The sequence below is a fragment of the Podarcis liolepis genome (assembly GCF_965112155.1).
Source record: "Podarcis liolepis genome assembly, chromosome: 10".
In the NCBI taxonomy this organism is placed as follows: domain Eukaryota; kingdom Metazoa; phylum Chordata; class Lepidosauria; order Squamata; family Lacertidae; genus Podarcis; species Podarcis liolepis.
Window position 1 is genome coordinate 71,914,780 of NC_139562.1, and position 13,386 is coordinate 71,928,165.

Genomic DNA, 13,386 nt, shown 5'->3' on the forward strand with positions numbered 1-13,386 from the left:
TGTATCACACAATTCTACAAAACGATTACATAATCTTTATGGTGGTATGCTAAGGCAGAAGTTTATCTTGCTCAAGGAACAATGTCATGATGGGCATTTTTGAGCCATAGCAATCAAAACACATCAATGCGGAAAACTGCAGGTGGGTAGGGCATGCTGTATCCCAGGCGGGCAAGCTCAGTCCTCAGCCCAATGCCATGTGGGTGGCAAGGAGCTAAAAATGGGCAGCAGGGTAGCAGAGACACTAGGGCATGGCTCGATCCTGCCCACCCTCAGCAGGCACTGCCTGACTCCTGAGGGAATGAGGTCCTCCTTCAGCTAAAAAAACAGGAACCCACAAGGTCCAAACCAAGAGATTAAAAATAAATTGAATATGGTACTTTGAAAAATGCGTAGACACACACTACACTTTTGTATAAAATATATATTTATTCTTCCTACACATTAGTTAGCGTAACTATTTACAAAAAGTAGAAACTGGTAAGGAGGAAAGGGCAAGCTCTGTAAGTGGAAAAACAAGAATTTAGTAACAAAGCAAATGAACAGATACTGCACCTCTCACTAAGGAAAAACACTGTCCTATTAAACTGAATAAAGCTAGCTCCAGAGATGAATTGCCCCAACAAAGAAAATGATACATGAACCATCATAAAAGATCCCAAGTGTCATTACCTGAAGAGTTCACAGTGCCAAATGTGCATTAGGATGTCCGTTTGAACCCTTAAAATTTTTTGTTCACTCATCCAACAAGTTCACAATTAGGTGGGACAGAAGGGAATAAGTTTTTTAATACTATCCTTTTCTTAATAATAAAGTATTAGTTATCTTGTTTCATTTTGCTGTCTACCTAAACATTAAGGGGGCCCAACAAAACCACCACTATTATTATTATTATTATTATTATTATTATTATTATTATTATTATTATTACTATTACTACTACTACTACCACCACCACCACCTTTGCTTGTTCCAAGGCTGTTTACACAGAAGTCAAATTCAGGAGGCTTGTGGGTGTTTCCACAGGATCAAACAAGGTTCTTTCAATACCCTGTACCTCTGGAAAGCAACTCACTTTGCAAGATGGACACTATGAGAATGTACTGGGTTATAGGGAAGCCAAGAGGTCAATAATTCTCTTTAAAAGCTCTGCTGCCAAACCTTATTGCTTCAGATCATCCATTCACACCCTTTAAAAAAATTATTGCTTATCAAAGGGGGGGTGTCAAATAATATATTCAAGGGGCTGGAGGTTGCTCAGAGACGTTTATTCTTTACATTTTGAGCCATGTTTGTCAGCAACCTTTTACACATGCTCCATATACAGCTACGTAGATGATTTTAGTATTTTCCTTAAAAAGGAGAGGGGGAACACCACCACCACTGTCCGTTTCACTTCTATTTCTGGATAGGCAAGGAAGTGCACAGGCACTGGGCACTACATCTTGGTGTTCCCCTGGCATGGGAAGTGTCCCGGCCTCCTTGCTGGCCCTAACTTCTGTTGCCAGCTAGACAGCAGTGTTATATTTAATTCAGTAAGGCTTCTGACAAAGTCCCCCATTATATTCTTGTGGAGACACTGGTAAAATGTGGACTGGATGAGGGAACTGTTAGGTGGATTTGCAGCTGGTTGACTGACCAAACCCTAAGAGTGCTCACTAATGGTTCCTTGTCATCCTGGGAAATAGTGACAGGTGGGGTGACGTAGGGTCTGTCCTGGGTCCCTTGTTGTTCAATGTCTTTATTAACAACTTGGACGAAGGAATTGAGGGGATGCCCATCAAATCTGCAGATGACACCAAACTGGGAGGGGTAGTTAATGCTGCAGGTGACAAAATCTGGATTCAATATAAGAGATTGTAAAACTGGGCCAAGACTAACAAAATGAATTTCAATAGGGACAAATGTACAGTTTTACACTAGGGCAGGAAGAACCAGCTGCACAACTGTAAGATGGAGGACACCTGGATTGCCAGTAATACATGTGAAAAGGATCTAGGGATCTTAATTGACCGCAAGTGTATTATGAGTCAACAGCAGCAAAAAAAAGCTAATGATCTTCTAGATTGCATCAATAAAAGTCCAGTGTCACCATCAAGGGATGTAACACTCCCACTCTATTCTGCCTTGGTCAGACCACACCAGGAGCACTGTGTCCAGTTTGGGGCACAATTTAAGGAGAATATTGGCAAGCTGGAACATGTGCAAAGGAAGGCGATCAAGGGTCTTGAAACCAAGCCTTATGAAGAACGGTTGATGGAGTTGGGTATGTTTAGCCTGGGCCAGATGAGCCTGAGGAGATCTGATTACCATATTTAAATATCTAAAGGGCTGTCACATGGGAGATGGAGCAAGCTTGTTTTCTCCTGCTCCGGAGGGGAGGACCCAAACCAGTGGATTCAAGCTGCAAGAAAGGAGATTCCGACTAAACATCAGGAAAAGGTTTCTGACAGTAAGAGCTGTTCAACAGTGGAACAGACTTCCTGGGGAGTGTGGTGGACCCTCCTTCCTTGGAGAGGTTGGATGGTGGCCACCTGTCATGGGTGCTTTAACTGAGGTTCCTGCATTGCAGGACGTAGGCCAAGGTGATCCTTGGGGTTCCTTCCAACTTCTTTCTTTGGCGGTCAACAAAAGAGGTTTAAAGACTGCCCAACTCTATGATTCTAACAAAAATAGTGAGGCTGGAAAAAGTTACATCCAATGGAAAATGTCCTGTCATTTTCTAGAGATTAAATAACCCTAAAATGATTGTCTCTACCCTTTCATATATGTACTGCAACATTATATGGGTATCAGTGCAACTCATACATTAATGCTGTTACAATACAGTACAAGTAAGACCTCTACTGGCTATTGGGCATAACTACCCACAATTTCTCACCCTAGAATTATTTCCCTGGTATGTTTCACAAGTTACAAATTCAGCAGTTCTGTCACTCTATGCAGTATACTTGCAGTATAATCCATAATGTGGAAAAGGCAAATATTATACAGGTACTGCATATAACATATTATAAATGACCCCCAAAACACTGATTACACATGGCCTCACCAATTGCTAGTACATTACTGATGCATGTATCTATTTCATGAATGTGTGAAGGTGTCTTCACATATAGACTTACACAGTACATTACATACGAAAAAATTCTAATCTTACTCACTATTCTCAGTGGAGCAATCATATTTAAAGTAAAGACTTTAGAATTTTAAAATAAATTGCTATTTAGTATAGGCAGTAATTGTTTTTCTAAAGTTCAAATTTGTAGGTGTTTATCTGCATGTTCAAGTTTAAATTACTTTACGGCAGGGGACCAGTACTCCACATTTTCAGAAGGACTCTCACTATGTGAAAAAAATGCACTTCAGTGGCACAGTGTGTTAGACCATCCCCACATAACATAATCATAGCATTTGCATGTATTCAAAATGGACAGCCTGTATTGTATAATACATTGTATTGTATAATACAGAGCCTAGAACAGGAATACTAATGGCCAATGCTATAATCTTGTACAGTTACCGGTAAGTAAGTCCCACTGAACTCAGTGGGGGTTACTTCTGAGTAGACATGCATAGGGTTGCAACTGTAAAACTACAAAGCTCAGCCCTCTGAAAAAACAAACAAACAATTCTAGTATATCTATATTTTCTTCAAGGCTTGGGTACCTCGGGTATTGTCAGATATGATTTCCATATTATGCATTAAAGATACATGGGTGCTCAAGACCTACTCCAAAGGTGACAAGTGCATTTTAGTATATTACTGAAAGAGCGTTGGCTTCCCTGCTCAAAATTTGTGTGTGTGTGTGTGTGTGTGTGTGTGTGTGTGAGAGAGAGAGAGAGAGAGAGAGAGAGAGAGAGAGAGAGATGTTTTCTATCACTACTGCAAACACTAGAAAATAATAAATTTTGTTGTTTTAAGTCTTTCCTGTAGCAGTTTTACACTGGAACAATGCACAATTTCATGATCAATATGAATGACTGCTGACTTTGTAAGAAACTTCCATTCCTTGTTTCTTGATCCCTGGGTTCAAACAATCCAACAGCAAAATAAAATATCTTAAGGACTTGAGCTCCTCCAGGAATGGACATAAAAAGTCTAGTTCTAGTACAGTACTCAAGTACAGTACTGCTACTCAAGTAGCAGTAATAAATTAGGAACAAGGAAAACACATATAAATAGACAGGAATATTTCAGAACAAAATCTCTATGCCCATTTTACAGTAATTCTCTTTTAAATTTTTTTGTAAAAATATAACTGTTTTAAGATTCCAGTCAACAAGTGTATCAGTAACAAAATTGAGGTCCTGTGTCATTTTTAAAAAATTACATGTTTTCAACATATGCAGCCAAAATGACTGATAATAAGGCCAAAGTCATTTTAAAATATAGATACTGTAAATTTGAATTAAAGTCTTAAAAGGTACTAGTACAGTACTAGAGAACAGATTATTATTTTTGTGCATCAAAGTAGCTTAAATTCCTTCTTAGCTGTGTAATACTAAAGAGTCCATTGCATGTCACTGAGCTCTGCCGGATTGCCCAGACCTCCTTCAGCTTCCAAGTAATTCATAAGAGCAGCCATTGCAGTGTCATTTTCACAAACTGCATCAAAATCCAGTTGAGAAGCATCACCTAAGAAAAAAACGAAAAATGTCACCACTTTATGCAAAAATCAGCCTCTGTAATTCATTGTTTACTCTGAAACAAGCAACATCCTTTTGGCACAAATAACTTTACACATCACATCTGTATTTCCTTGCACATGCTGCAAGATAGCCAAGATAGCCAAGACTGGGATACAAAGAATGAAAACACAATTTGTACTGACTGGCAGCTGCTCTCCAGGAGTTCAGACAGGGGGTTCCCAACCCTACCTGGCTTAACCAGAGGTCTTCTGCAGCCAAAGCAGACCCCTCCACCTCTAAACTGCAGCTCTTTGCCTTTGAATAGAGAGCTTAACTCTACCACATGGTAAACTGCTGCTCAATGTTCCTTAAGGGGGTGGTTCAAAATGCCCTGCTGAGAAGATTCTGACGAGCTTGAATTTATGTTACCAGAAAAAGGAAACCTTAAAATATTAACAGATTTCTAACGAGTGTTTTCTTTAAAAGCCCTATCACTTTTGGATTGAAAAAGAGGCATCTTAATACACATTAATAATGTACATATTAAATGTAGGCTTTATTCAGTTCTGTTAAAATAACTTTTATTTTAAAAACTTCCTGAGGATTTATATTTTATGCTTAAACAGCTTAAGACGTTTATTGGGAACAGGCATTTCTGATTTACCTTCATTCTTTACTGAAACATTGTTTCAAAACAGAATGAAGTTTGAGATGAGTCAATTTACAGAAATAAAAGCACTATGGACAGAATGCAAAGTATCAGGTATGAGTATCATATTGCCCGTGGTGGCAGTGGCCAACCAATATATGTGAGCTGCATTTCTAAGCTGACTGGGCTCGCTCAATGAAAGATTTCAGTTTTCTTCCTTTTTTTTTGGTGGGGATCACCTGCATCCACAGGTGACATCTATTTCTTTTAACCTAAGGATTCTATGAACAGGAGCGCTGGTAATCTCAAATTGGTAGGAACTAAACACCCTCAATTACACAATCTACTTCTGCAGAGACTTACAAATACTTCATTAAGAGGAAATAAACAGAAGGGAAGCTTACTGAGAAGAGGTTCATTGCTGGGGAGTGGAACAGTGCCCTGGTGTTGCCCTGAGGTTTCCACATCTAATATTCCTGAAGGACACAGCTGAAGAATGTCTCTCTTTGGCACCTGAGCACACACGGAAATGGTGACAATAGCCAGAAATCAACAAAAATGATATTACAGAAATCAAACACTCTTCAATGCTGATTCTTAGGGATACACTGTCGAAATTAGATGGCTTTGTTTACAAGTGATGCAGGAGCAGGGAACTGGCAGCCCACAGTCCAGATCTGGCCCATTATGGCAGGCAATTGAGAACAATTGGAAGTGATGTTTTGTCCAGCTCTGCCTTCACAGACAACTCAAAGGAAAATTAAAAAACCAGCAGGAAATCTGTGAGATCTGCAAAGGAGGGAGGCACTGCCTCTTCATCCAAAAAGGAACGTGTGTTATGTGTCTGGTTACATGTGACGATGTTGAAGAGTGTGTTATATGTGTGCATGCTGGTGCGTACGCATGAGTGTGGACTGGACTTGTCCCCTTCAGCTACACCCACTTTGGCCCTGCCTACATGTGGCTCCTGAACGGTTGGCTATGAGGGAATGCAGCCCTCTAGGGAAAAAAGATTTCCCATCCTTGATGTAATGAATAACAGCTGCAACAATTCTGTATTTGCAATGCCCTCCAAAATAGATTTTGGGCTTTAGTACAATAAAACCACCAGAAAGAAAGAAAGAAAGAAAGAAAGAAAGAAAGAAAGAAAGAAAGAAAGAAAGAAAGAATTTTGTGCTGAAAATACAGCTTGACAAAGTATGACAACAGGCCCCTAACTGAACTGCTTCAGAGGATACTTACCAAGAAGTAATAGTTGCTCCTATCCAGGTAGTTGATAGTCATAGAAGTTGGAGGGAATCCCTAGGGTCATCTAGTCCAACCCCCTGCAACGTGACTCTTTTGCCCAACAAGGGGCTTGAATCCACAACCCTGAGATTAACGGTCTCAAGCACTACTGACTCAGCTATCCCATAGTCGGAAGCTTTCAGGCTCCCAAAAGGAAAGAGTTGTTGCCGTTTGGAAACAGCATAGTTGGTTACAGAAGTTTTGCTATAATATGAAATAACAGTGGCCTCCTTCACATGCTACATGAGGTCATGTGTGGAGCCAAAGAAGAGGACTATGCTACTAACCCTGCCCAAAATGTGTGTTGAGGATGGACATCAGAAGAGCCCCCATCAGGAGCAATTTGCCCACACATATGGGGCCTCACGTGGTCAGGGCCCCAACTGCACAGGTGGGCCTCTCATGTAGAACCTTTACACATTAGCATCTGCATTACACACAGGAGATCTTCAGACACGATGCTGGGGGTGAGACAAGAGGCTTGGCACTCCTCCTTGCTCTATACACGGATTCTCTTCATGTGTGTAACATGTTTAGAGGGCTAGTAAGAAAGATCAAATCAAGTTACTGGGATATTACATAGCCTTTCTTAGAGGCCAGTGGCTTATGGATACTCACATCACTACCGTCTACTGGGGAAGAAGACTTCCTCATCAGATCTGATGGACTCAACTCACCAGAAGGTGGAGATGTATGTAACCTAGATAAAAACAAAAGATGACATTTAATCCTCCTCACAAAGTATTTGGCAAACACAAACAATCTGGCCTCTAAAACACTTGATATTATTTATTAACTAGTGCTGCTGTATCAGAAACATTAGCAACATTTGCCCTTTAAGATCTCCACCCCTTCCCTCCAAGGTTCCTCCATCTCTGGAGGAACTTGATCATATTCAGTCCTATAAAAGAGTCCTAAAATTCAGACTAAATGATCAAGTGGCTGTGTTGTTTAAAACTATGGGCTAAGCTGATTAAGTGATTCTTTCGTTCTGCAAAGTTTTAGTAGAATGGGATGCCAGTGAACCAAAAGGATGTGCTAACAGCCTTGATGGATCAGGCCAAAGGCCCATTTAATCCAGTATCCTGTTTACAGTGGGCAACCAGATGCCTGTGGAAAACCCACAAGATGGAACTTAGAACAAGAGCTCTCTGTCCGCTTGTTATTCCCAGCAATTGGTATTCAGGGGCCTATGAAGTTAGAACATACCTTAACTACTATGGTTCCTCAATGAATTTGCCTAATCCTCTTTTAAAGCCACCCGAGATGGTGGACATCACATTTTGTGAGGACAAATTCCATACTTCAGCTATCACTGTGAGGGTCATGTGCACAATCAAGTGTGTCAGGGCCATGCATTAATTATAGTTAGTTGGAAACTCTTCAGGAACTTTGGCCCTCGCACTCGGCTGGCAGTCGGCATGACTTCAGGGATCACAATTAAAGCCAGATCAATGCATTATTTAGGACTACCAACCCCCCTCCCAAAATTTGGATTATTTGTTTAAATTTAATTTTTGACTGGTGCCTAAACAGATTAAGCAAGACCTCAGAACTTGGAGGAATATGAACCTCATGACACTGGGCAGCCACTGTTAAAATGGTCCAGGCTCATGTTCTTTTCCCAAGTGCTCCCTATTTTAATTTCAAGTGAAAGTATTAAGGGTTGGCAATCCACTCCACTAAACAGATCTCCCATTTTATTAAATATGCGGGATTACAGGCTGGTGGTAGGGGATCTTTAGAGATTTGAATTTCCAGTGTCCAAGGGTTCTCAGAAGTAACTTGTTTCAACACCTTATGCTTTGCTTTTTACTTACAATTTTCTCCCTTTGAAAACCCTTCAACTAGCATGAGACGGTGACCTAGCTCTTGAAATGGATCCCTCAGAGTGGTCTAGAATCTGGTCCTCTAAAGCTTTTATTTCAGCTTTGGCCATGGTTAGTTCACCTTTTAAAATACAAAAAATGGTTAGCGTTTGCTGCAAAAAAAAGTTATTACCTTTGTAAATCTAAGACTTCATTTGCAATTTCGGTTCCTATGCTTCCAGCCCCAAGTACAGTTCCTGTAGACATCCCTGGTACACCAAGAAATGGTGGCTTTGTTGTATCTATGTTTTAAGAGACAAGGAATCAAGATGATTTTATTTAGTTTTACACTATTTCCCACTGTAACAGATTATCTATTTTATTTTATTGAAATAATTATTAAAAATTTTATTGAATTACAAAAGAACATGCAACGTCTTTCTCTCTCTTTTTATCATTGAGTTTCTTAGTTATGTTCCATGTAAGAAAATGTATCTAGTATAGGGTTGAAGGGGAAGATAGGTGGTAGGAGCGAGTGGTGGGGAGATGGTGGGTGGTAAATTCACATATTATTTTTCTTTCCCCCAAAAAATGGTATATGTGTGTGGTTTTTGTGGCAGCGTCACTTGGGCAGGTTCTCTTTCTTATATTGATCTTCATAAAAGGTATGCACATTCACGCATGTGAAGGATGCTTTGTTTGTTATGTTTATATGCCACCTTTATCTTCCATAGATCTCAAGGTGGGGTACATGGCTTGGCTTCTCCCCATTTCATTCTCACAACACCCCTGTGAAGCAGAAGAGGCTGGGAGATGCTGACTGACTCCAAAGTCACCCAGTGAGCTTTATGGCTGAGTGGGGCCTTGAACCCTGCTCTCCTGGGTCCCAGTCCAGCACTCTAACCATTACGCCACACTGATGTTAAAGTTTAGCCACAACATGCTGGTGAAACAAGTGGCGCTGCCATCATCTAAATTATAAGTGGTGTGTATATACATCACCATATAAAGAAACAAGTGTCAAAATATTGTAGCAAAAAGGCTGCAACCAATGAGGCTAGGTCTTTAAAATATTTTAATGCCTTAACATTATTCACAGCAGGTGTTACTAATGTGTGAGAATCATTTGATCAAGAGGCAAGAAAGAAATATTCTAAATAATAAAAATGATATTCTACTACTGATAAGTGATAGTTGATATGGTCCCTGATCTAACAACGTTGTCTCACTGTGGAACTAAAAATAAAGGGTTAAAAGGACTGCAAATTTCCTGTGCCACAAAAACATACTGTTTTTTGAAATTTTATTCAGGTTGCATGCACACCAAGGCTTTAAAGCATATTTAAGACACCCACCCACCAAAGAATGCTAGGAATTGTAGCCTGTAAATTACAGTTCCCAGGATTCTTGGGGCAGGATGGATGTGCCTTAAAGGAACGTACACAATTTCACAAACTATTTGCAATGCAAAGTGGGGAGGTGGGAACTGATATTTGGGGGAGGGCTCTTAATACCTTGTAGTTCATAGAGGTATTTGCATGTCTCTTCATATGCTGGTCACTTTATTAATTTAACAGACAGGTCTGCAGCTTGTATCAGGATTTTTATTTTTTATTTTTTTAGTAATGTGCCCAGTGTGAAGACCCCATTTGATTTATGTAATATTGTGTGTATCATTCTCACTGTAAGCATGTGTACTTGCCTTCTGAAGACAGGGAACTGCAGGGTAGCAGTGCCTCCTCATCTGATTCGTTATGATCTCTAAAATGCACCAGAGCAGAAAAGTTACATAAAGGAGCATTCCCAGATGTAAATAATATACATGTTTTCTACATGAGTACTATTTCTTGTTTCTTCTTTTTTGTGTTTTATCTTACTCTGTGCACTTGTAATTTTGTGCTTTTGAGTTTTCAATAAAGAATCATCACCATCCCCATTCCCTAAAGCAGCCTTTCCCAGCTTCCCCCAGCCAAATCCCGCCATCCCTTGGATGATAACCATGGAGGCAGAGGCTGATGAGATTGTAGTTCGAAACATCTGGAGGACACCAGGGTGGGATAACCTAACATTTGCCAAGTAAGGATTGCCATCCTAATTAGAAAGATCTAATCTATTTATCCAACACAACAAGCCTGACATAGGCTGGTGCAATGGATAATTGAATATATTTTAATAAAAGGTAGCACTTGCTATTCCTGCCAACCTAGCAGTTCGAAAGCACATCAAAGTGCAAGTAGATAAATAGGAACCGCTCCAGTGGGAAGGTAAACGGCATTTCCGTGCGCTGCTCTGGTTCGCCAGAAGCGGCTTAGTCATGCTGGCCACATGACCCGGAAGCTGTACGCCGGCTCCCTCGGCCAATAAAGTGAGATCATAGAATCATAGAGTTGGAAGAGACCACAAGGGCCATCGAGTCCAACCCCCTGCCAAGCAGAAAACACCATCAGAGCACTCCTGACATATGGTTGTCAAGCCTCTGCTTAAAGACCTCCAAAGTAGGAGACTCCACCACACTCCTTGGCAGCAAATTCCACTGTCAAACAGCTCTTACTGTCAGGACATTCTTCCTAATGTTTAGGTGGAATCTTCTTTCTTGTAGTTTGGATCCATTGCTCCGTGTCCGCTTCTCTGGAGCAGCAGAAAACAACCTTTCTCCCTCCTCTATGTGACATCCTTTTATATATTTGAACATGGCTATCAAATGAGCACCGCAACCCCAGAGTCGGCCACGACTGGACCACCTAATGGTCAGGGGTCCCTTTACCTAGCAGTTGCTATGCAGCAGTAGAGCCAGCAATTGGCTTAAAAATTAATACATTAATATTTATTCTATTTACAACTGAAGTCCTAGCATACAAGGTGACATTATATCAGTATGAAGGTCAGCAGGACAGAACCAAAATAGACCACCTGCACTAATATTGCATAATTAAATACAAAAGGAAACTTATTTTTTTACATTCAAACTCATAGGCAGTGAATGCACATGCATTCTTTTAATTAACTTTGTCTTTTAATAATATCTAAGGTATGGTAAATATTTAAAATAGTTTATTCATAGCTTATATGAATAAGATTATAACTTACGAAACAACTGTGTTGATTGACACAATGTACTCCAGTTCTTTGGTCCATGGATTTATGAAACTAAACCACTGACTTTTTAATGTGACAAAAGAGCCATCTTTTGCTCTGAATTTGTAGAAGTTTGTGAATATCTTTTCTTTGCTCTGAAGCACTGGGGGAAATATAAAACAAGTTATGAACAAAACCAGTGTTTAAATGTGTTTCAACTAAACCTATGTTCACACAGCAACTGTAAAACATTAGGCTGCATAAAGACCATTCAGAAGATGTCATCCCTATGATGCTGATAACATGATTCTCATGATCATTCATTTAATGAATGAGAAACAGAGGAAGAAAAAGGGAACTTGCTAAAACGTAAGAGGTGGTGAATCAATTTCTGATGAAAGAAAAAGTGGCCACATATAGCAACGACAGCAAACCATGGTTCTGGATGCTTGGTCATTCTCCCATCTTGCCAGAAGTGAGAGTAAAGAACACTTTAAAAATGTTATTTCTCTGGCTGGAAAAAGAAACATTGGTTCCTACCTGAAGGGTAGTTCTTGCTGCTGGTAGTAGCTCATCAAACTGGGATGCATCACCACCTTGTGTTGAAGGCAGGAAAGTGAACTTGGGGGAAGTAGGGCTTTCCCAGGCACTATTTATTTATGCTTCCAGTAGGAAGCAACACAGGAAACTGCCTTATACCAGTCAGACCTCTATTCCATACAGCTTACTATTTTATACCAGGTAAGGGGACCCTCAGATGCTCCAGGCCTCTCTGCCTGGTTCTCTGGGCTTTCCCAAGGCAGCACACCAACCTGAGCCACACCCTTCACCAAACCTTCACCCTCCTCAAGTATTTTTGCCTGGGAGGAATAGGGCTGTGAACTCTGACAACGCTTCTTGCTTGCCTGGGTGGAGAGGGATGTGTGAATATGAAGAAACTAGCCTATACAGTACTACAAAGGTTAAATTCACATGTATTGTTCCACTCATTTTTGTCTCTGATCCTGCCACCACCAGAAGGGAATGTAACCCCCAGGCTGAAAAATATTCCCCACCTTTGGTCTACACCAGTGGTTCCCAATTAGCTAATTACTGAGGATCCCCTATTTTTCAAAACCACTGCAAGGACACCCTACTTTTGAAAATTTTGATAACTCTATGGCAGCTACCTCTGCAAAGCAATTTTTTGAACAAAATGTGGGGTAGCCCATACTAAGCAAAGGATTTTAGGTATACCAAAAAAACCAGACTAGGGCTGAGCAATACCTGGTTTTCAACATTGTGATGTATCAGCAGCTAAACATCATGATATTCCAATGTATCACTGAAACTGGAAATCAGGTGTAGGGATGAGGGAAGGAGTAATCACAGAGTGGGCAGGTGGGATGCATGAAGATCCAGTGTACAGATGAGGGAAGGAGAAGTCACAGAGATCCGGCGGGTGAAGTGTGTGCAGATCAGGCATGGGGATGAGAGAAGGAACAGCCATGGAGATCAGGTGGGTGGGGGGAGGAGAGGAAGAGGAAACCACCTCCACCACATGGTTTGAGTGGGAGGGGATGGGGGTGCACCAAGTCGCCGTCACTGGTGGCAGCCAGTGAAGATGCAGGTCCACTGTGGCTGCTGCTGCTGCTTTCCTGCCGACTGAGAAAATCTGCTCAGCCTCAGCACCAGGGAAAGGTAACGCCATGGTGCCTTGAAGTGAGGGCAATCGGCTGCCCTGTTTTCCCTCAGCGTGAGGAAAGGCTGCCACGGTCTTCCTCAGCATGAGGGAAGCGAGCTCAGATCAGCAGCATTATTGGCTGAGATCATCGTTGCGGTATCAGTGGTGCCTTGAAATTGGCTGCCCTGCTCTCCCTCGCACAAGGAGTGATACATTGCTGAGTCAAAATCATTATCACAGTATGATTCAAAACCGATTTTGGCCAATATATT

General features: G+C 40.9%; 1 protein-coding gene across 3 annotated transcripts in view; it reads right to left on the reverse strand.

Moving 5' to 3' along the window:
- Window positions 1-409: 409 nt before the first annotated feature.
- Window positions 410-13,386, reverse strand: part of BMAL2 (basic helix-loop-helix ARNT like 2) — a 39,445-nt gene continuing 26,468 nt past the window's right edge. For all 3 annotated transcript variants that reach the window (XM_083464074.1, XM_083464075.1, XM_083464073.1), the window contains exons 11-16: window positions 11,464-11,614; window positions 10,079-10,137; window positions 8,570-8,678; window positions 7,187-7,268; window positions 5,686-5,794; window positions 410-4,639 (exon numbers count right to left, since the gene is read on the reverse strand). In XM_083464074.1, coding sequence (XP_083320200.1) covers window positions 4,506-4,639; window positions 5,686-5,794; window positions 7,187-7,268; window positions 8,570-8,678; window positions 10,079-10,137; window positions 11,464-11,614 — 644 coding nt within the window. In that variant the 3' untranslated portion in view covers window positions 410-4,505. The remainder of the gene's footprint in view (window positions 4,640-5,685; window positions 5,795-7,186; window positions 7,269-8,569; window positions 8,679-10,078; window positions 10,138-11,463; window positions 11,615-13,386) is intronic.